This window comes from Tachypleus tridentatus, chromosome 13, assembly GCF_004210375.1.
Source record: "Tachypleus tridentatus isolate NWPU-2018 chromosome 13, ASM421037v1, whole genome shotgun sequence".
In the NCBI taxonomy this organism is placed as follows: domain Eukaryota; kingdom Metazoa; phylum Arthropoda; class Merostomata; order Xiphosura; family Limulidae; genus Tachypleus; species Tachypleus tridentatus.
Genome location: NC_134837.1, coordinates 242311077 through 242336419, shown reverse-complemented (window position 1 = coordinate 242336419; position 25343 = coordinate 242311077). Strand labels below are relative to the sequence as shown.

The window sequence follows — 25343 nt, the reverse complement described above, 5'->3', positions numbered from 1 at the left end:
AGTTAATTTGTTTGTGCTATGAATAATAATAAGTCAGCTCATTAATTGCAATTTTGGCATATGGTGTTTTACAAATAAAACGAAAATTAAATCTTCATTTATATATTCGTGTTACAATAACTTTATTTCGAAAATATTGAATTTTTTTTAAAACTGATAAAAACGGATAAATCTTTGGGATAAGAACATAAACTAATATTTTTAGCATTTGTTAATTTGAATCAAAATGGATAATTGGTGAAATAACTTTGTTTAATTAACAATTAATCTACAAAGTTACTTTATCTAAATGTTTTAGCAGTCTGTATTTAGATCTATTAAGAATATTTTGTGAATTAGAATGTTCTACTATTTCTAAGTTTACAATAACTAAAATGCTTATTTATAAGTGAATTATATCATGCAGTTGAAAGTCTGGAAAAATTAAAAACATTAAACTTTTGTTGAAACATCATGTAAATATAAAGTTAAAACTGATAAAGTTAAATCCAGTATCGAAACCATGGCATTGAAAAGACAAGTGTTACAACTACACCGCTCTTAAAGATAGCTGGCCCGGCATGGCCAAGCGTGTTAAGGCGTGCGACTTGTAATCTGAGGGTCGCGGGTTCGCATCGCCGTCGCGCCAAACATGCTCGCCCTTTCAGCCGTGGGCGCGTTATAATGTAACGGTCAATCCCACTATTCGTTGGTAAAAGAGTAGCCCAAGAGTTGGGTGGTAATGATTAGCTGCCTTCCCTCTAGTCTTACACTGCTAAATTAGGGACGGCTAGCACAGATAGCCCTCGAGTAGCTTTGTGCAAAATTCAAAAAACAAACAAACAAACTTAAAAATAGCATTTTAATCTACATAATATTTACGCATATGGAAAATCTAATAAAACGTAAGTTTCAAGATATTAATACTGTTAGACAAAAGGAAAGTTAATTTTCATTAACAATTTATGGGTCTTATTTCCGTGAGTACCTATTTCACTGCTATAATTTTATCCTTTTCAAATTGTAATTTGTGCATGTATCGTATATAAACATACTATGTTTCTTTTCTACCTCTGTGTTAAAATAGAAACTTTAATATATTGTTATTTTGTGCTGTTATCACATCGCTTGGTTAAAATTGTAGTCAAATTCCTTTGATTTTTAGCTATTTACGGTTCTGTGTCATTCACTTCATATCGGCTGCCGACCACTTCGGCGGGCCAAAATACCCCACAGAGCATAGTTTTTCAAACTATGCTTCGCGGAGCCAGTGAGCTCTGCCGTAGTTATGTGGGGCTCCGCGAGGAAATTTTAGAATGTTAATATCTTTTCCTGAAACTACAAAATTAAATCAGAACACGCTGTACAAAAAAGGTAAAATATATCTTTAATATAACACGTTTATCGAGTATTTGGTCTTTTAATATTTCGCGGTAAAAGTGTTAATGCAATCTCAATTAACTTTCACAGCAGCATCACTGGTCGCTATTAGATATGGCACCATCTCAAGATCGCGTGCGTCATTGGAGACGCAAGGTAGCCTACTAATTTTCGTATGAAACATCGGTCAACCCTGGGTAGTGATGCCAACTGTTTTCTAAAAGCCAGATCTGGATTAACGGCTAAATCTTGAAAGAAATGAAACAAAACGAACCATGACGCCATAGCGGAAACTTGTCCAAATTTGAAACATTGTGATGCAGCTGCAGTATCAATTGTCTCAATTTCAAAATATATTTATATTAAGTATAATTATATTTAGGACTATTATAATTGGTATTTGTTAGGTTAGGTTAGATTTATTGTAGTTTAATTAGTCAAACTTGGTACCAATGAGCTCTATGACGTCATACGCCCGCTTAATGATCTGGCTTATTATTTTGTTATTTGGCTTAAAAATTATGTTAAAAACAAAAAAAAAACTGTAAAACTAATAGGTTATCCTTATCATTTACAAAAATATATTGTTCTAGCAGCCTAGCCTTTTTTCCACAAATTTTTATTTTTGACTTCGTTATGGTGACGCTGATTTTAGATCAGCAAGTCATTGTGTGATGATAAAACTCAAGTGCTTGAATGAGTTTTCATTGAGAAGCTATTTTACGTCTGTGAAAATACTTTTGAAGTGCCAAAGATGTAAGAATACGTTTCTAGACAAATTAATAATTAGTTGTCACCCTTATAACGGATAAGTGGCTGAATATCAGTAATAAATCTGACACGAGTAAAAATCTTTCTAGGCCTAACATGAATTAATCGGCGTTATCGTTGTGTGCAAGCACTTCAACTCAAAATGATGCAAGTACCGAAACAAGAAAGAAAATAAAGTATGATGAAAGTTTTATTGAATATGGTTTTTACATGGACAGGTAATGATGAAGATGGGCCTAGTGGGATGTGTGTTTAATGTGGAGCAGTGTTGAATAACAGTCGTTTGCATCCAGAAAAGTTAAAACGGCATCTAGAAACCAAACACTCCCAATTAAAAAAATCCAACTTCCGAGTATTTCAAAAGAAAGTGTTTGCAATTAAATGCAAGGAATGCTACATTTTGTTCGTTTGTCCATCAGGACAACAAAGGTGCTGTTATTGCTTCATATCGTGTTAGTTACTATATTACAAAAGTGGGTGAAGCTCACAAAATTGCAGAAGATTTGATAAAACCATGCGCAAAAGATGTGGTAGAGTGCACGATTGATGAGAAATTTCTTAAAAACATTAACACTGTGTCCCCTTCTGACAACTCCGTTTCTCGAAGAATCAAGGATATGTCAGCAAATTGCTTAACGGAGTTAATAAGGCGTGTAAAATCGAGTCCAACTTTTTCGCTTCAGATGGATGAATCAACAGATGTTGCAAGCTATGCGATGCTGCTCATGTTTGTTCGCTGTATTCACGAAGCTAGTTTTGAAGAAGACATGCTAATTTGCAAACCTTTACCTACTCAAACAACAGGCGAAGATATATTTAAACTGATCGATTTATTTATGTGAGAACATGAGATCCAGTGGCAACTTTGCTCAAGTATTTGTACTGATGAGACTGCAGCTATGATTGGAAATTTTTCAGGCGCAGTAGCACGCATAAAAAAGAAAAACTCGGACATCGAGAGTATCCACTGCTATCTTTATCGTCATGTACTTGCAATGAAACGAATTCCAGAAGAATTAAAAGAGGTATTGGGTGATGTCAAAACTTTTATAAAATCAAGACCACTCGATGCGAGGATCTTCGGTTTCTCTGTGAGGATATGGAAAGTTTGCACAAAAATTTGCTCCTTCATACTGAAGTCCGATGACTTTCTTGGGAAAAAGTGCTTGCTCGGTTTTACGAACTGCGTGAGGAGATGGGTTTCTTTTTATCTGAATGCTCTTTTGAACTTGCATACACATTAAGGGATAAATGCTGGACACAGAAAGTATCTTACCTTTTGGACGTATTTGCCTATCTAAATGTAGTGAATGCAACAACGCAAATACCAGGGTAATATACTTGAAATCTCAGAATAAAATGGAAACACTTCAACGTAAGTTAAAACTTTGGGTGGATGTATACTTATGGAAGAACTTGATTGCTTCAAAAATCTCAGTGTTTTTTTTTTACTTATGAATGATATTTCCATTAGTAAATATGCAAACATTTCAGTATTGCAGCACGTATCTGATTTGTATACAACTATTGGGAAGTACTTCCCTTCTCATTTAAAAAAATAACTGTGGATTCAAAATACCTTTGACTCTGCAAATATCAACGATTTGTCTTTGGAAGAGAAAGAACAGCTTATAGAAATTTCAACTGATTACACCGTAAAAATAAAATTTCCAGCAGGAACAAATTACACAATTTTGGATTCAAATGGTCATGGAATACCCTGAAATAAGTAACAGAGCTTTGAAAATTTTGATGCGTTTTCCAACAACATATCTTTGTGAGCAAACATGTTCATTGTATACAGCCACAAAGACCAAATTTAGAAATAGGCTAAATATTGAAGATGATTTGCGCTTACAGGTAACAACCGTAGCTCCGAATATTTAATTACTTTGTGAACAAAAGCAAGCCCATCTGAGCCACTAATGAGAAAATAAGTACAGTAGAAGTAAAAATGTTTGTTTTAAATACTGATATTTTTAATAAATTTGTATTTTAAAAGCTTGAAGTAAACTTTGTCTGTCTCCAAAATGTTTTTTTTTTTATTTCTGATGTGAAGCTCCGTAGGTCTAAAATGTTTGGGAACCCTTGACATAGACCACCTACCAGTCCTACACCACCTATTATGTTTTCTCGTATGGCCTTGGACATGTCACTTCGTGTCAGTAACTTGCATTTCGGGCCTGTCGCTGACAAAGTTTTAAAGACACTGCTCTTTTATATTTCATTGGAGAATGGCCATTCACATGAATAATGTTTGTATTTTTGAAAAAGTTTTATGTTAATATTTTAAGTAGCTAATGTGAAGTTTATTCAGTCAGAAACAAGATCGCATTTTATTTAATCTAAAATATGGTATAAGTAGAGCAATCTGTAAAACAATCTGAAAGAAATACATTTCAGAACTTGAGATCACCGAGTTAGGACTAACTGTCCAATAAAGGCAATAATAGTTAAGTTTACATTTTAATTGTGTTTATTTTAAATAAATATTGTTCCATTTAACTGTACATTTGTTTTTGATATTAATTATTTTTGAGTACTTAAATTAGTCAAAGAACACAGAATTATTTAACAGTAAGTATCATATTGAATCTTTTGTTATTAACTGACCATTTTTATAACTGTAAGTGAAATTAATTTTCCAAAACGTAATACACATTGGACAGCTAAGTAGAATATGATGGTGTCGTGACTCCAAGATATAATATTACGGAGTTTTCTGTGTTTTGTACGACCTTTCTACCACCTTTACTTAAATTCCTGTTAAGCTTAAAAAGAGATTGTCAAAAGATGACATTTTACATAGCACAAAAGTTATGAACAAGAAAGGGAGAATTGTCTCTGAAAGGAGACAACTGTCAGAGTGGGATATTAGTCCTAGGAGAATTTTTCTCCTGGACCTTAGGCTTTTGTTGATGCTGCAAATGCACGTGCCTTCTCTCTCGTTAGAACTAGCATCTCAAGAATAAGAAATTCCAATGTTTGTCGACCATGATATGCCTCTGAGCTTCGACTTCAATGAAAAAAAAACGAGTGTGTGTGTTTTGTTATACCAAAGCCACATTGGACTATCTGCTTAATTCACCGAGGGGAATCGAACCCCTGATTTTAGCGTTGTAAATCCGAAGATTTACTGCTGCACCAGCAGAGGACATAGAAGGAAAGAAAGAATAACTTAAACCCATCATGGCGGTATGGTGTCTAGTGAGTCTGAAATCGATTTAGATAATCTACATTGGATTTCCACCTCTCTGTCAGACAAAGCAATCTCACTTCATTCCTGTTCAAATTCATAAGAGAATAAATAAATATTTGGGGTGAAGTTAACTAGCAGTATCCACTAACAGAAAATAGCTCATTAGCCGGTACGATAGACAAACACGGTGAAGATTGTGATTTATGAAATAATGGTGAACTTCTCTAAAATGAGGTGGGTTTCTGTCAGGATGGCTATAAAACATGAACAAATTTGGAGTAAAATATGACTAAAAGACAAAATGTAGAAAGCAATCTTCATTTTGTCACTCTGGGTCATGGAATGAATACTCACTAAAATGTTTATCTCCTAGTAACCCAAATATTTAAAATATTTTATCCAATGTTGATAGAGAGGTCACGGGAAAAATATTATGGTTTTTTAACAGATTCCTGTGAGCAAGACTCAGCATATTTCTCACTGATATTTAAAAATACAACCAAAGAAGATCAGAATACGACGGAAAGAGGTCGTGAGATATACACAACTGTTTCAGTTTAAGTTTAATGCGAGTATTATCGTTCAGATAGTTTATATAGCACATGTGTTAACTGTAGTTATCTATACAAGTGATAGTTCATCACAAGTTTATTTATATCTCTTCTTTACGAACTATCATCGTGTAATTCAGTTGTTGTGAATTGGCAATTGTTGTATTATTACTTCATGTTACTAGAACTTTGTAAGTTTTTGTCATTGTTTTAATTGAGTATTATTATGTTTCAGTATCATGAAGTGTGTGGAAGTTCTAGGCAACTGTAAGGTCACAAATACAAGTTCAAAATGTAGTTTAAGATACTTAGTTAGACTTGTAGAAGCTTCCCGCTAGTACAGCGGTAAGTCTCCGGATTTACAACGCTAAAATCAGAGGTTCTATTCCCCTCGGTGAGCTCAGCAGATAGCCCGATGTGGCTTTGCTATAAGAAAAACAAACAAACAAACAGACTTGTAGAAAGGTAGATATAAACTGCATAGTTGTCAGTTTAACCATAATGAGCGTTTATTAGCGATATTTAAAGTGAAACTATCACAGACTGTATTGTAATAACAGTGTAGAGGATAATAATTTGTCTTCTTATTTGTATTCTAACATAATTAAACCAGTCTGTATGAGGTTTACAACGCTAAAATCAGAAACTCGATTCCCCTCGGTGGACACAACAGAGAGCTCGATGCGGCTTTTCTTCAAGAAAACATACACACTTGACTTATTTTAATGTTGTTGTTTTTTTTAAAGAAGATGACTAGGTGCTGTTTGTATATTGTTAAAATGTATTGCCAACAAGTCACAGACACCTACTATAAAGAATTCATCCCGTACATAAAACCATTACAGATCTGATTACAATCACCAGATTATTTAAAATGAATTAAAAGTAGAAGCGACATAAATTAGAATAGTCTGTTTTTCATGCGCCCCCCGCTAGTACAGCGGTACGTCTACGTATTTGCAGCACTAAAATCAGGTGTTCGATTTATCTCGGTGGGCTCAATAGATAGCCCGATGTGGTTTTGTTATAAGAAAACATACATACATACATACCTGTTTCTCATGTCATAAACGGAACTAAGAGGGTTTGGCCAATCTTACTTTCTGAGCTATCAAATAAGGGTTTATAATGAAAAGAAAATCCTTAAACTCTCGTGATTGCTTACTAAAATAGGACAGTCCTCTGTTTGAACCAATACTAACTAGAAAGGTATAGTAGCCTTTGGTTTGCAAGTCATGTAATGTAATCATAATTTTCACTTGGTTACATAATGACTAGTGTCAATAGCTATAATGCCAAGTGCAACATACATTTGCACAACTAAATATGTTGGCCATGTTTTCCAAACTACAAATAAAAGTTCTTTGTGACCTTACTTTTCGAACTAAATAAGTAATCTTCTCTGAGCTGAAACGTCTATCCAGTTTCGCAAGAATCACTCAGTTAATTTAGAAGAGATGTGTCAGCTTTAAGGATCATATTACTCTAACCATTGCTAGGTTTCCGAGTTACAAATTTATTACATAGTTTTTCACTTTATTATCTTAAGTTAAGACAGTTAGAGTGATGAAATATAATATCTAGTGCATAAACAATTTGCTTAACTGCATAAAGCTTATAAAAGTTCGAAAACTTAGTTGAAAGTGTGTTACAGCTCTTGCAGTCCAAGCTGTTAAGTGATTTTCTGGTGTGAAAGGTCGAGATGTTTCGAGGGAATTACTTGCTTGACCTACCTGAGTGTCAGAGGTTATATGTAATATTCCACATTACTCTCACTAGATTCATCTTGATACACTTTGTTGTATATATAACTTACCCTATGTAATGAAGAAAGTGTTTCCTCTGAGTGTATATTGAAACACAGACCCTAGTAACAGGATGAGTGTTAATTCTGACTCCAATAATCCTGTCAGAATATTCTTAGTTTAGCTGAGTTCTTCCAATATTCATTTTATTGCGCCCGAAGTGAAACGTCTGAGTGTTTGATGGCTCTAAAAGGAGCACACTATAGATCACACTTTTTAATCTTCTTTGTGTGTGATGGCTTACAAAATAATTTTTGTATATGCAGAAGGTAATGTGCTATAAGCTACTAACGTAGTGACTATTTTTATAACTATATACATATGTATGAAAATATGCACATTAATATGTGCATATATCTGTATTTGTGTGTGTGGTTTAATACACATATACGAATGCCAATAAAGTCATTTCAGAGTGTTGTATAACATGAATGAACCAATTAAAGGAAGCTTAACTGGCATGTAACATGTATGGCTCTAAAAGATTTAATGTGAAGGTTAAGGCTTGGTAATATAAAGTTAACTGTAATTACTAAAATAAACAGTGCTATTTTCACTAATATTGGTGAAAAAATGTTTTAATTTTCGCATAGAAATGTTCAGCAGGTAGTGACCTTTCATCGAAGGATAAGAGTAGTAAAGGCCCCCTATGCCCCACCGTGGCAAAGCGAGCTTATTCTGCTAGAAACCGGGTTTCGATACTTGTGGTGGGCAGAGCAAGATAATCCATTGTTAGTTTTGTGCTTAACTACAAAATAGACAAGAACCCTCTATGTCCAAGGAACATAAACAGTTGTTTTTCCTGTTGTTTTTAAAATAGTGCTACACTATGCCTGAGAAAAAATACATTTAACCTGAGGGTCAATTTTGGTCAGAATAGTGCAGGATATTTTGGTTATTTAGAATTGACATATTTGAGTGAACTTAGTTATCAGTAATATACGGAATTCACAAACAGTAGTTTAAATATCATAACAAACGTAAACTTGGTGCACTAAATGTTTCATTTGATTATGATGGAATATTTTATAAGCACATAAGTTCCATGCGTTTAGTGAATATTTTATTAACATAGTTTGTTACAAAGTACAGTCAAAGATGTACCATGTGTTACAAGGTAGCAAAAAATGGCACTTTTATGGCAAAACTTTGTAAATGTACCAAGATAAAATTAAAGTTGTATCTCTAAGAAATCTAAAGGAAAGACGTTATAAACGATACCTAGTTTTCCTAGTTACAAGTTCAGGGTTAGTATCTGTTAACTCAGGTCGGTGGTGTTTTTCTCATTCTTGTATACTTAAATCAACAAATATATATTGTGCTACATGACGAAAACATGCATGAGGTTAATGACATTGATGAATGTCCTGAAATATGTTGGATAGACTTGATGATATAGCAAGTTGTGGAAAGTAATGATGTATAGATGAAATATGACTAACGTTTTGGTAACTCTAGACTAGAAACATGACTAACCATATGAAGTGCCTCAGACTGTTGGCCAATTTACTGGAAGTTACTCCTTTAGTGTGGTTTACTATAAGAAGATCAGTCATCGTGAGATTGTGAAATTGAAATGTTTTTTCTTCACAACTGGTAAGAAGAAAGATGAAGCGCGCATCATGATGAATCACGGAAAATTATATTATCATTTATTAAGATATTATTTCGTAAGTGGTACATGTGTCAGCTGATCCACAGTTTAGTCTACATCACTTACTCTGATATCTGGCATCAATACATCAAGTGCAAAATTTGACTCTTTATCCTAAAGGTTATAAGGTTGCAGTGAGTAAAAATCGATGTCCTTTTTATTATTATTTTGGCCGAGATTTTTGTTAAAAAGGGTCTTTTTTTATCGAAGGTAACTAATTCATGTGTGTATGTTTTAATAGTACCTTTGTTTATAAGTGAATATTTTCGTATGGATAGTGTTAAGTATTTTAATTTGTATGTGTAAGAGTATGTTTTATTGCATTTAGTGCAGTTTTAAATAGCTACTTTATCAGATTTGAAAGATACTGCTTCTTGTTTTGCATTTGAAAACTAATGTTTAACGATGTTAAAGGGCTTGTTTCCTGCTATTACGTTTAAAGGTTATTATTCTATTCTTGGCTGTTAATAAAATGAATTAGTAAACTGTGATCAAGTCAGAGCTAGCCCTGGCATGGCCAGGTGGTTAAGACACTCGACTCGTATTTCGAAGGTCGAGGTTCCAATCCCCTTCACACCAAACATGCTTGCCCTTTCAGCCGTGGGGGCCTTATAATGTGACTGTCAATCCCTCTATTCGTTGGTAAAAGAGTAGCCCAAGAGTTGGCAATGGGTGGTGTTGACTAGCTGTCTTTTTTCTAGTCTTGCACTGCTAAATTAGGGACGGTTAGCGCAGATAGTCCTCGTGTAGTTCTGCGCGAAATTCAAAACAGGTCAGAGTTATGTGTGAATATTGTACATTAATCTTTGTTACAGTTTTATTGCATTATATGGTAAGTGCTTGCATGTTATGCTTCATCTATAATTATTCTTGATACGGTATTTTTTTCTATTTGTATACTTTTGCTAATTTTTTGATTAGACATATTTTATTTTTAAATGGTCAGTTTCACAATATCTAAAACTATGATTTCAATGTTAAGGTTTTGTGCCTATTAAATCTATTGCTTATATTTATGTTGCGCTGTGTAATTACACATTTGCTTCTACTTTCATTCAATAAATTCTTAGTACTGTTAAAGCATACTTTTTCTATTGTAACCTTTGCTATATTATATTCATTGTTAAAGACCATTTTAGTAATCGCAGTCTTAATTGCATTTGTTAGAAAAGTTCCTTCGTATTGTATCAGTGTTAAAGGTCTTTCGTTGCGGTCTTGTAAATCAAGAGGATTTACTAATTTTAATACATTTTAATTTTATATTAGAGAATGTTATTTGTTATTTTATGCTGTTGTATCATTATTTTAGTCGAGGATGTCATTAAACTCCTTTCATTTTAGTTGCCCATTATTTAATGTCATTCACCTAGAATTGCAACCTTTATTTTTCTTTGGTAAAGACTGTTGCTGCTGTATATTATTAAGCAGAAAGCTACACAAAGGGCTTCCTGTGCTCTGCCTACCACGGGTATCAAATCCCGATTTTTAGCAGTATAAGCCCTTAGATATAACACTGTATCACTGGAAGCTTTGAGAAGGATAATTGTTAGGTATGTTAGGTTAGACAATTACTTTTTTTTTCCCTAGTGATCAGTGACTTATGAAAGGAACAACATCTCTTGTATTTCTTTAGAAACTAACCAATCACATGAGTAGTACTAGTCGTTTTGGGGAGGCCTGTTGATATCATTTTAAGTAGCTAGCTAAATGAGATTTATTCAGTCTGTAACAAAATCGTAACTGATTCTGTCTGAAATATAATGTCGTCTTAGTAGTCTGGAGTGTGATCTGGGAAGGATATAGTTTGTAACATGGATCACTGAATTAGTAATAACGTTCCAATAAATGAAATTATCCTTTGTGACTAGTTAAGTACACATTTTAACTGTGTTTATTTTAAATTGAGGTTTTTCACTTCAATTATACACTGTCATTTAGTCTCTTTACCAGGACTTTATTAGTTACGGATGAAAGAATTACTTTACAGCAAATATCTCATCGAGTCTCCTGTTATTAGTGGACCTGCCTTGTCTCTCTGAATGAAATTAGTCTTACTTAAAAGTACCACATAATAATTTTATTTGTTTCTCTTTTATATGCGACGCATTTTGTTTCTGGCTTATTGATTGATTTGTTTAAACATAATCCAAGGTAAGAACATTTTTCTTATAATTTTTCCTCTAAATGTTGAAATCAACATAAACATTAAGTAATTTTTATAAACTTGTTTGAATGGTTGTTACGAAGTGTTTTCGTCTTAATTCCTTCAATACTATTTTTATACACTTCTATTATAAGCTGTTTATACCAATTTTATCACAATGCAGCTGATTACAAATTTTGTCTCGTAACGACTGATTTACTTAGCTATCTTGTAGTTTGTCTATCTTGTTAAAAAGAGGAAAAAAACGTTTAATGACCAAAGGTGCTTCAGATGTCCACCTTCGCAATCCTACTATATGCGATACTCCTTTCTGTAAGTTAAAAAAATATGTTTATTGTGCAAACTGTAATAGCAGTGATAATGTGAAAATGTCCACATGATAATCTTTCTATCATCAGAGTTGAATTTACAAAGAAGGATGTTGATTTACTTCATGAAGAAAATTGTGTTTTTAAGTTTACATCTACTGTGTGTGGTTTAAAGATCTTCATAATGCTGCTACTAATTTATATTTTAAATTGTACTCTACTAAACGTTTTAGAAGTGGTAATCTTTCTCATAAAGAGTTTGTAAGGAATATTACAGGTAAAGTGTGGGAAGAAATAAATACAATGAACTGATTTTTTTACACGCTATAATACTTAAGATATTCTCTTTCGAACTGAACCTAATATTTGTAAATTTGTTACTAAAGCATCTATACGAACTGCATTTGTTTAGAGCAGGTTAACCTGAAGATGACCTGGGAAGGTCGAAACGTTGTTCTGTACTTTATTTTAACTAAAGTGTTGACACCTATACCAGCCGTTCTGAGACACATTTTTACTTCAAGTGGGTTTCTCGTCATCGAGAATTGTTTTGTTAATAACGCTATTATAATTTTTTAATTAAATTTAGACGGTTACAAAACTTTGAAAATATTTTAAGCAGAATGCAAAATCTTATATTATTCTAAGGTTTAAATATAAATATTTGTATGACATAAATTAGCAGTCATTTTATATTAAAATATAAATAAAAACATATTTCGAATTAAATATTTATACCTAATCATTAACTATAAATGCGAAATCTCGATTGGATTTTATATTTTATAGTGTTTAAATTGTGAGTAATTTAAACACCAAAAATATAATTAATTTATTCTGTGGATACGGTATTAAGGATTTCCCAAATTATACTCATTGTTAGTACCTTGAAGATCGTACAAGATTCTGATGTTGAAAACTGTATTCATAAAGGACCTGCGCTGAATAAAATATATTTTAGTTAAATTAATTGGACATTCTTCTACCACAGGCTATCCGCTTAGGTCTTTGTTAAAGCATAATACCTTATTTGTATTTAAGATTATCAAAAATTAAAAATGCCATTTTATATAACTGAAGAATATATTTTTTATAATACTAACAGAGAAAGCAGAATGTAAGTTTGGTTTTATTTGTGGATGCTGTTACGTTCAATCTCTACTTAATGAGTTGAATTTTAGAAAAAAAATACCTCAGATTTATAAATCAGTTAACTGAATATAAGCTCCAATTAGTATTACAGAAAACTTGTTCCATCTTCAAAATTATCTTATTTCCATGCTGATCTTAAACTGCATAAAAGTCTATTTAATTCAAGTAGCTTTATTTTCAATATCATTAAAAACTGTTATAAAACAGTTGCCTACCAAAAAAATACAAGTTTGAATTTATAAATAAATACAGTTAAGAATGTTGATTTCTACATTCATAATGTTTGAATATTAAATAACAGTTTTACACAACTTAAAAAAAACATGTTTCATTTTAGAACTTATTAAAGAAAGGGTTAGACATGGCTTAGTGGTTAGTGTGGCAGAGTTTGTGTGCTTTCCTTATAGCAAAGCCACATTGGGCTATTTGTCGACTGAAGAGAATCAAAACAATGATTTTAGTGTTGTAAACCCAGCGGGAGACAGCAAAGTGTGGATTTGAGGGTCTGTTATCGCAACCCTTTGCGCCACTACGCATTTTAGGACAGAGGCGCAATATAAGAGTCACTATTACCTCTAATTCTTCCTGAGTAGTCAAGGGTTGGCAATGGAAGCTATTGACAAGATAGAATCTATAATTGTAAAATCTACACGGACAGCTAGCACAGATAGCCTTGATATCACTTGGTGCGAATATACAAAATAGAGATAAATGTATAAGAAATTTCTCATGATAATTGTCTGCAAAAAATTGTGAATCTTACTGCCTATTCATTTATTTGTATATTAACTTAAGTGCCTGTTTTGAGAAATCGACAAAATTCTTTTTTTACTTTTATGATTTATGAGAACTTTTCTGTAAACAGATTGTTAGTCTCCCCTGGATGTTCATTATTTTACAAACATGACAAACATGTAACTTTTTTTTGATAAGGTACTTATGAAAACACGTGTAATTGCTTTATTTTAACGTACAGATGCGTGAGGTTTAATAGACTCGGAATTAATTTCAGTAATTATTTGTTGCACTTTCCCAACATCATTCGATAGTTGATACCATTTGAAATTGAAATAAATTTATTTTTCAAGAAGTCAGGATATTAACTTATACTCGGACACCTACCTGTAAACATTTTATGCGACTTAGGAAAGTGAAGTTTTAGAACTTGTTGTATTCATGTTTGAAAATACGTGAATATATGTATGTATTTTAGGTGTAGAATTTGTATTTAGTCATAAAAGTATTACAAGTGTTGGGTTTCGTCAAACTAGTAAAAAAATGAAAATAAAATGGGAGAGAAAACCCACAATTTAAAAAACAGAAGCATTGAGTTTGTGAAGCTTGACATTTCATGTGTTTTTGTTGCTGCCATAATGAAATAATGCTGTGGAACATTTAAATTTTGTACTTAAAAGGAAAGCTCCACCAAAGCCGTGAGCCACGTGTAAACGACGCTTGAAGGTTGGTGTTCGTAACACTGACATGTGTGCTGTGCCGTTCTTTTGTCAACGCTTTAGTTGTTCTTTGATGCATTTAAGCAGGCTCAAGAGTTTCACAGAGTAAGAAACATAGAACTAGCGGCAGGGGAGCATCCATGCAGATTCCAGGAAGATGCTGACCCCAGAGTTATTCTGAGATGCATTTTTTATTTCAAGTGGGTTTCTCGTAATCCAGAGTTATTCTGTCTTGGCGTTAGATCCCTTGACACAGACGTAGCAGTCTTTTATGTTCATTTCTCCGCATGACTGAATGCAAAGACATGGTTCGAAACGTATGTAAGGAATAAATCTCAGTATTCTGTTACATAATATTATATAATATCGCTACACTAAATACACTGACAGACTGTTGCAAAACCAGTGGCGTCCTGTATGAAAAACATAATCTCTGAATTACATTTAGCAATATGTCGAAGACTGTCTGACACTCGCAGAACTGAAAAGCTGTCACAAAAAGCGAATAAATCAGAAAAACGTACCACAAAATAATTTACAAAATGTGTTGTGCAGACTTTGTCGAGGCCGTCGTGAATAAAATGGAGTTCAAGGTCTTTTGCAGAAAAACAGGCGAAGAAGAAACACCTCCCTCCCATTGTAATCTGTCTTGATCAACATCTTAATCGATCAAATTGCCAGATATTCGTCTGAGAAAAAAAAATGCATTTTAAGCCAATTCCTCCTGTCCATCACCCATTGATAATAAGTGGAAGTGCAAAGAGACGTAAATAGGCTGCATTAACGACTCAAGATTTTCCACTGAACAAACTTGTAGAAGTAAAAAAAAAAAAAAAGTTTCATTTTGTTTGAAGCTAAACACTCTTCCCACCTCGGGTATCGAAACCCAGTTTCTATAGTTGTAATTATGCAGGCATATCAAGAAATGAAAAGCTAAAATGATAATGGTCAATATGTATAATATATGACAAAAGTTCGTGTATTTTTCTTTTTCTGCGCATGTGCAGAAGAGTAGTGAAATATTGCGTAAGTTGACATAAAATCTATATATAAAGTGACACGTGGTATTCAGATACTTCTCAGACTTCATTCCCTCATGTGGTACCATAGAAGTAATATTCTAGGGATGGAGGTCCTAAGCTAAATGTATTGTTTGTTTATAAACGAGACGAGACACAAATGAGCTATCAGCGTCACGTACACCGAGAGTATCGAAATCAGATTCGTAGCGTTATAAGCTTATCGAGGAGGGGGCGCTAAAAGTATTAACAATATCACTACCATATACTGTTCTTAAGGAATATATAGTTTGTTGTAATACACTAAACAAGTGCCAGTTTTTATGTGTTTGTAAGTAAATTTCTATTTTCTGTCTTTCTGAAACTGTTGTTTCATTTACAATGTTGGTTAAAATATTTTTATTTTTGTTATTTTGTAATGTTAACTTCGTATACTTATTTAATGCTAATTTAAATTTCTCATGTTATTCAAAGTCCCTGATATATTATTGGGATTGCAGCCGTAAATACCGCTAACAACTGTGGTACCAAATTCATGAACCAGTGCATTCTAATCGTTAAAAGTAAAAATGATGTATTAAGGTTACCCATATTTATTACATGGTTAACTTTCAGTCTTTACCTATGTTAGTAACTAGCTTTGATTACACGTTAAATATAAAATTTCATAAATAAATATATTCTTTAAAATTAGACATAAAAATAAGTAATTCGGTTGAAATAAATATTTTTGATAATAGCGGACTAATAGTAGCATTTTTTATTTCTATTCAAAATTATTATAACTTCTTAGTTATTATATTTTGCACAACTTGCAATAAACGAGGTTATTTTCAATTTATTGCATTTGTTCTTGTTATAAGACTAAAGTATAATGATTTCAGCATTATGATTTAACAAAGGTTTTAAAATATTTAATAACACGTAATATAAATTGTTGTGCAAATTAAGTAATATTGTTAGACAATATATGCTAAAACTTTCAAAAATTGTTTTAACAATTTTGTTTCAAAATAGGTTATTTCAATTACACTATGTTTATTTTGGTGCGAACACATTTCAAGGCTACTTTTTGTATCCAGCATATGCTGAAGTTTCTTTATCTATTTGAGCATTTTTTAGCAGTTATAATTCCGGGCACATGTCTGCAGTTGAAGTGTTAACGTTTTAGGAATTTGGTGGGAAAATATCAATTTTTTAATTTGTTTTATAGTAATACACAATCTAGTCATTTTGTGTTCTACAGGGTGGCCCGTAAGTCCCTACCCATCTATATATCTTATGTATCCAGTGTATCTGTGTGCTGTCCCTCATTCTCGCTGCATAATATTATGCGACGCCATGTTCTGTGAGACATTTTTCTCAACATGGTCTTACATCGGCCATATTTCTCTGAAAAAAAGAAACAAATTCATAATACATGAGTAAGTGAATATAACATAATAACATGTGGATGGGTAGGGACTTACGGGCCACTCTGTATATATTTTATGCTCATTTAGATAGTAAGATGAGGTGCAATTTTTAAAACAGACAAAAACTGAGTTTTATTATTATAGATATAATTCTGAAACTTTTCTTCAATATACTTCTTAAAAGATTCTCTGTGAGTAATATTGAAACTAAATTTAGAAACCATATGTTATAAGAAGATTAACTCGATAAAAACGCGCCTTAAAAAGGCGTATCGTTTATTTCATCTTTTTTCTTTTCTTTTTCAGTTGACATTGGTTCTTTTTCCCCAAAAGTTAACCAAAGGGTGCCTGGACGGGTAACACGTTTTAACCACTTGCACCACTATGAAGTAATATGTTGTCTATCAGTCAGTCAGTCAGTAGACACTAGTATGAAGTCACATAAGAAACGATTAACGTTGCAATTTCAATTGCTATGACGTTAGTAAAACGTCCGCATGCCATCAATCATGAAAAGAATTAAGCACTCTGTAGGCTACAACGCAGAATGAGATATGAAGTTCAAAAGCAAGAAATAAAAACATTTGTTACTTTTAAGTTAGTTTTATTTACTCTTGAAACAGAACACTTTCGAGGACCCTGCGGAAGTACGCCTAGTACTAGATGGTACATTGATGCGGAAGACGAATTTGTATTCAAAGTTTTTTAAACAACATGTATTAGACTTTAAGATTCTCTTAAAACTTAAGGATGTGCATATTTATTATTTTCTGACTTAAAGCTTTTGAAAAACGACGAATACCGTTACATTTAAATAAATGTAACATTTGAAATTCTCGTAGCTCTGATAGTTTAGGATTTACTCATTTACTCACAAATTAATTCTACCTCTAAGATAGGTTAACATGTTGCAAGTAGTCTAATAATTAGTTGTTTATATAGATATGTTAAGTTTCGTGTTTCTGTCTTATAGATCCTCCGAAGTTATTTCTTCAGTTAGACAAGCAAGGCGACGTTCGGGACGGGGAAGAAGTTAAATTTGAATGCAAAGTTCATGCCAGTCCACTCGTCAAAGATGTTTCTTGGGAGTTTGATAGAAAAGAATTTTCACTGAGTCCTGCGGCTGCAGCATCTACAATGTACAATAGAACGCTCGTAATACATGAAGCTAGTCGAGCTCACAGAGGGCGCTACAGATGTTCCGCTAGCAACTCCGAAGGTCTTGGTTTTAGCAACGAAATATACATGACAGTTAAATGTAAGTTTCTATAGACTAATCTAAAAATTAAAACTGAATACGGACCGGCCTGGCCAGGTGTGTAGGGCACTTGACTGGTTTGAATCCCCGTACCAAACATGCTCGCCCTTTCAGCTGTCTGGGCGTTAGAATGTAACGATCAATCCACTATTCGTTGGTAAACGAGTCGCCTAAGTGTTGACGGTGGGTGTTGATGACTAACCGCCTTCCCTCTAATCTTACAATTCTAAATTAGGGACGGCTTGTGCAGATAGCTCTCGTGTAACTTTGCGAGAAATTCAAATAAACAAATAAAATTTAATATATATGTTTAGTAATAATTATTGAAAATATACAAGTTACAAACGAAGTGTACAGGAAAAGCTTCCAAAAATAATGTCTTAATATGTAACTTGACATAAATTTTAAGATATTGTAATGAAAACAAAGACATCTATTGTTTAAACTGGCTCAAACCACTCTTTAGATCTAATGATTTTCATCTGTTCTTATCATATAGATTTTGATAAGAGTATGAAATTGAACTGAATGTTTAATAGTTTAATGACACACACACACAATGTAACAAAATATCGTGTCGATTAAAACAACAAAAGTATTTAAGATTTGTTTACCACATATCACAAAACACTGTGGTCAGTGTTATCCGTCAATGGATATAATTTTTATCTGTCAAGTCTTACGTCATTCAATTTGTTTATTTCAACTCAGTTATTTAGATAATTATCATAAGTCAAACTAGAATTTTAAATAAAGTACAGTTCATGTCATTTTCTTAGATAACTTCGTTGTCGAGTTTTGACAATTTATCAAAATCCCTATTAGCTTTCATTGAAATCAAAGCTGTTGAACTTCAATGTGACCTTTAATCTATAATCACCGAAACTTAAGTAATTAGTCCTTGGGATGACATTAAACTTTTGTATGAGACTTTATTGAAATTAAATGAAAAAAAAACCTTTGAGTTATACTGTTTTCGCACACATTGGATGAACACAATGTGCCCATCGTTGTTCTGGAGTAACAGAGTACTTATTATACAGAAGATAAAATTTCCAAATGGTCTATTTAATATGTTTTAGGTTTTAAAAGCGACTATAAAATAAAATTTAAGTACTTCGCTATGCATACTTTTTACAAGAAATTCGTTTATCGAATATGACAAAAGAAAACAAATAGTATATAGTATCTAATGCGTTTTCAGTTACGCTTTGCTGAACCTTACTTAAAAGTTGTGATTTGGTAAAAACACGCAAAAAAGCGAAATTGTTAGCACTTCTTAGCGAGACAGCTCAGTTATTCTTGCTTTTGAATAATTTGGAAATTTATTTTGAAAAGTTGAGAAAACTGAATAGTTGGCCGGGATTTACGTTTCGGGCTTGCAAATTAATTAACACTAATATCCAGTAACAATAGAAAAACCACAGTGCTGTTTTGTGTTTTTTGCGATATTCTCCCAAACCACTTCTCAGATTTTTCATTGAATCTAACACAGAAATGCAGAAGGAAAAGTATGACGTGAAATAAAATGCTTATATTTTACTTCTATTTTTTTGTTTCGTTTTGTGCTTTTATTTTACTTCTATTTTTTTGTTTCGTTTTGTGCTCTCTCCAACATCAAGTTTCAAATTTCATTCGGTGAGCCATGTCAAGCGTCTTCACTTACTACTTCGATTTCTTCTTTTTCAGATTTTCGAAAATTTTGTTATAGTGATACTCCTTATATATTATTAAATTTCAAACCATTTTATTTAAGAATTTGATAGGTTTTCTATATATATTCCACATCCATAATTAAAAATGTGATAGGTTTCGATATATATCCTCCATCCATAATTAAGAATTTGATGGATTTTCTATATATATTCCCTATCCATAATTAAGAATTTGATACGTTTTCTATATATATGCCCATCAATAATTACGAATTTGATAGGTTTTCTATAATATCCTCCCATCCATAATTGGCCTGGCATGGCCAAGCGCGTAAGGCGTGCGACTCGTAATCCGAGGGTGGCGGGTTCACGCCCGCGTCGCGCTAAACATGCTCGCCCTCCCAGCCGTGGGGGTGTATAATGTCACGGTCAATTCCACTATTCGTTGGTAAAAGAGTAGCCCAAGAGTTGGCGGTGGGTGGTGATGACTAGCTGCCTTCCCTCTAGTCTTACACTGCTAAATTAGGGACGGCTAGCACAGATAGCCCTCGAGTAGCTTTGTGCGAAATTCCAAAACAAACAAACCCATCCATAATTAAGAATTTGATAGGTTCTCTATATATATCCCTCATCCATAATTACGAATTTGATTGGTTTTCTATATATATATCACCATCAATAATTAATTAATTATTTGATACATACTTCTTAAATCTTCTACACACTCCCGGAGTTAATTATTCATTCAACACCTTTTTCTATGGACAAGAAATCGTGTTAGAACGTGTTTATATCTTCTTGTTTATCTATTTATTAATATTGTTTTATATATTACAATACTGTATACAATGTAGCCTAGGGTAAGCTATAGGCGTGTGTTAATCCATCTTTACTGTAGTTGTATGATTAAGATATCATTTTGTCCTGTTGTGACGTTGTTTCCTCCACTGCACTTGCAACTTCCCTAATCTCTTGTTCAGTGCCTTAACCAAATGATAATCACGTATACCAGGCACAAGGCTTAACCACAATGAACGCAAACGACCTGAGCGAGTAAGTTAGAAGTACTGCAGTGCAATGGAAGTGTCCACGCCAACACCGAGCGGCGTCTTTGCTTTAGGAAATTTTTTTGTTGAAATAGGGTCCGTCTCCGTTTTACTTTTTCTCGTAGTGCGAGTTTCAGTTCGTTTATAATATCAGTTCATCCATAGTCCATTGCCCTTACGAACATCGAAGTAATTGTTATCAAACACGATCTGTTTGTAATTTGGAAGTCTTGAAAACGAATATTCTGTAAGTGAGTATGGTTTGAATTACAAGAACATTTCATCAGATATATTCCTGGTTTTCCGGCCTTTTAATTATTAATATAAAGCAATAAAGTGAATTCCTTCCTCGTTTACAATACACTCGATTGAACTAGAATCGCCTATACTAGTTGAAAAGTAGTTTATATCAGTTCAGCCTTGGGTTTCACATTAATGTTTACAAACTTTGCACAGCTCAGACAAGGACAAATAGATTATTGATGTATTCTCATCACTGTTCTAAAGTACATTTAAAGGAAGAATATTTGTCAGGCCTAGGGCAACACGGTCTTTCATCCAATCGATATATATATATATGAATCTGAGATTTAGGAAATGAAAAGGAAAAAGGACCCACGTGTGCCAAAAACAAATATAAGTTATTTGTATTTTATTTATATGCATGTTAACCATCTTAAATTAAATTATTCCAAATTAAATTTTAGAAATTGTGAGATCATATCGTGGAAGTTTCTAAACCAGATTACTTTAACACTCGAAGTGTGGACTTGTTTTATGTCTCTAACTATCGAAGGAGTCTGTATACCATTCCATTATTATGTATCTCAGGACGCCTGGTATGGGTATTAACAATTTTACTAATAAAGAAAAGAACAAAGTTTCGACCCTCTTAGGTCATCTCCAGGTTAAGAGGATGGCCTAAGAGGGTCGAAACGTTATTCTCTGCTTTAATAGTGAGCGTTAATACCCATACCAACCGATATGAGATACATTTTTACTTCAAGTGGGTTTCTCGTCATCACGGACTGCACCATATTGCTTAATTTTATGTTTTTGCTTCTTTCAATAATGAATGTAACTACTTGTTCAAAAACATTTGGTGAAATCACTCGTTTTGAATAGAAAATCTTTAAAGGATAACAATAGTTATTGGTGAAACAAACCACAGTATTCAAGGTATTTTTTATTCAATTTTAATGTGACTCGTGTGTTACTAGGGGTTCTGTAAACTCATTTACTTGAGTTTAAAATTTTAAAAACAAATGGAGAGTCAACATTTCTCCAAATAAATTACCTGAATAAATCCAGTAAGATTTTTGTGTGCATAGCATGCTTGACATGTTTATAGAAGTAGAGGGGTAATACGCATACTGGAGCCACAAATAACGAGCAAATACAACTAAATTACCAGTTTATTGTTAATCAAATACATTCATTATAATGTAATGAACCAAATAAAAGTGATTAAATTGTATATTGCGTTTTTATTTCGTATTTTATTTAAACAGAAAATTACATATTGTTTTTATATAACCTTAAATGTAACACTATAAGATTCTGAATTATTTTTCCGTGGGTTCTGTATGACTTTCTACAAATTAGCTAAGTTGTTTATTTCCGTTTTATCTTTACAAATTTCATATAAGCTCACACAACTTTAATAACAGACGACAACTATTCACAGTATAAATCTGATCACGTAAATCTACTCTGGTGCAGTTCATTTACTTCCAATAGGTTTGGAGTAAATAGCATGATATTTGTATTTTAAACCCTTTTTATTAACCTTTTCCGTTATACATTCTAACACTGTATATTCATATATTCCCTAGCGATCAAACTATATAAGGTGTATAACACTGGCATTCGATAAATGTTTACCCCTTTTAAACGGCAAACTACATCACTGTATGAATAATAATATGATTAGCACTTTATTCCCAACTATACAACAGATGTTGAGTTTCTATAAGAAAACGTTTGTAATAATATTTCTGTTATATTTTATGAATTGTATAAGCTATAGATTTTAACACCCAAGGTCGTCAGGTCAGAGGAGTTCTAACATTCAAAGTTTTAAGTTAAACTTAATTTTTTAACAAATATCAACATCAGTTAGAAAGAAGAGAAACAGTGAGAAAATGAAATATTCTTCTATATTTTTATTATTGGAAATCCAATATTAATCCAGTCTTATAGTGATTTGTACTGATTTTATTGTAGTCTGAAGAACCAACAAATTAAAAATAGAACCTTAAATAATTATGTTCTATTTTTCCATTTCGTTGTAATTTGTTGGTGTCTAACTCTTAGATGCGCCTGTTTGTCGGAATCAAAGACGGTCGTATGGAGTAGCTATCGGTGAAACTGTGCAAGTTCGCTGTACTCTAGATGCTGATCCACCGGACGTTGCATTTCATTGGCGATTAATCACTTCTTCAAAGCGGTTTGAAGATATAGACTACATTAGTAACCAATCACAGAGTTTTGCTACTTATGTCCCGAAGACGAGAAACGACTATGGCACATTGGAGTGCTGGGGAGCCAACAGTGTCGGCGTTCAGAAAGACAGCTGTTCTTTCAACATTATTCCAGCGGGTAACTAAAGTAGTTGTTCGTGTACTTTGTATCGTATCGAAGAAAAAGTAATGTCATAAAGATAGCTAAGCCTTATTTACTTTATTTAACAAACAAGACAACTGATCATATAGAGTTAATCATTGAAACATAATAAATAGACTTGTGTTATGTATTAATGTGTGGATAAGATATTACATAAGTGTTAATACATGCACACGACAGAAATTTGTATTGTTATGCAGCGTAACAATATGCTTAAGCATTTATAATCCGAGGCAATATTTTATACGCACGTAAACACTACATACTGTAACATGCATATCAGCATTCCTTCTTGCCACATTTAACTTCACTCACAAACCATCGCCTCCAGAGACCAACTCTATTCTCAAAGATTATAAACTCATTAAGAGCAACCAGTCTTCAGCTTGTCAGGAAATTCCGTAAATGTGTGTAACATTTGTATAGAGTTACATTCCTGCTAGCCTTAACGAGGAGTCCATATTGTCGGTATACACTGCCTTTGATAATTTTATTATATTATATCTTCTTGCTTTTCTCTTAAATGTTACAAAAGAGTATTGTTAAATGTTAATGATATATTGAATCATTTCAAAATCTATTTTCTGTTTATTGTAAAGATAGCAGCTATTGCTTTGTTTAGTTTTCTTATAAGACACATTTATATAGATATATATTATTCTTCCTGTTACTGTTAGCTGAAAATCATATTTAAAAACACCAACTCAACATTATACAAAATTGCTGCATGTTAATTTCGCTGTTGAAAGTTTAGTTTAATCAATTTTTACCCAGATAGAATAGCATTTATTAATTTTTCGTAAAAGATAAATAAATAAATAATACATAAAAACCCATCCCATCAACTATGCACTCGTTTGAAAGTAAAATATTTTGGCGAGATGAAACAATCCCTTATGTAAATAATTTCATAACAAGATATATGAAACATTTTACACAGATGTCAAATATCTCCAAGAAAGGTTTACTTAGCAGGATTAAATTGAAAAAATAATTTATGAGATGACTTTCACTATTTTCACCAGAGTTTATGCGAATGCTAAGACCTCAAAATGATTGTATAATTATCTCTAGTTTAAATCTGTAAAAGCACGTATCGACTAAGCAAACGCTATATCATTGAAAATCTAAAGAGTCGTTTTAAACATTTAATGAACTTTGACAATACTTCTGCTTTGTATAGTGAATCATATTATTCATCTCATACATACGCTCGTGCTCATATACTCACTAGAAACATTGTAAGCCGTCTTAATGTAATTCGCTTTGCTTTATAACTCTGCACTTTAAAAAGTTGATAGTAAATTCTCTAAGAGCACAGAACGACTTAAATAAAACGCTGTTATGAAGAAAAAACAACACAGGAAATAAAACTAAAATATTTTAGGTAATTTTAGTCACAAAAATCTTTCTGTTTTAACATTCTTTCTGTTATTTTATATGATTTAATTTATTTTATCCAGCGAATTTTGAACAAATGTATTCAATAATACACTTACCATAACTTAATTTATTCTGTTTAATGTATCTCAAGTCACCTATCATATTCGTTTTTATATCACAGAAAGAAGAAATTAGGTATAACAATGATCTAAAACATACAATGAAATATTTAAATATTATATATTTTTTAATAATTATAATCTTTTATATTATTTTTGTGTTACAAGAAAACTTACTAAAATGATATATCTGTGTATATTATTTATTCACATATAGCCTTAATCTACAATCTGTCTTATTACTTAGAAGTGCTGTTAAATATTATTTTCCTTCAGTAGAAGGAAAAAGGAGTGCGAAAGACTTCTCTTTTTGAGCTTCTTCTTATAGCCTAAAATCATTTAGGAAAACAATTTATTTGAGCTAACTGCTTGAGAACTGTTTGACTGAAACTAAGCGCCTGACTCA

At 32.5% G+C, this 25343-nt stretch overlaps 1 protein-coding gene across 2 annotated transcripts in view; it reads left to right on the top strand.

Moving 5' to 3' along the window:
- Window positions 1-25343, top strand: part of LOC143238752 (nephrin-like) — a 163439-nt gene that overhangs the window by 107480 nt on the left and 30616 nt on the right. For both annotated transcript variants that reach the window (XM_076479261.1, XM_076479259.1), the window contains exons 6-7: window positions 17825-18109; window positions 23127-23411. In XM_076479261.1, coding sequence (XP_076335376.1) covers window positions 17825-18109; window positions 23127-23411 — 570 coding nt within the window. The remainder of the gene's footprint in view (window positions 1-17824; window positions 18110-23126; window positions 23412-25343) is intronic.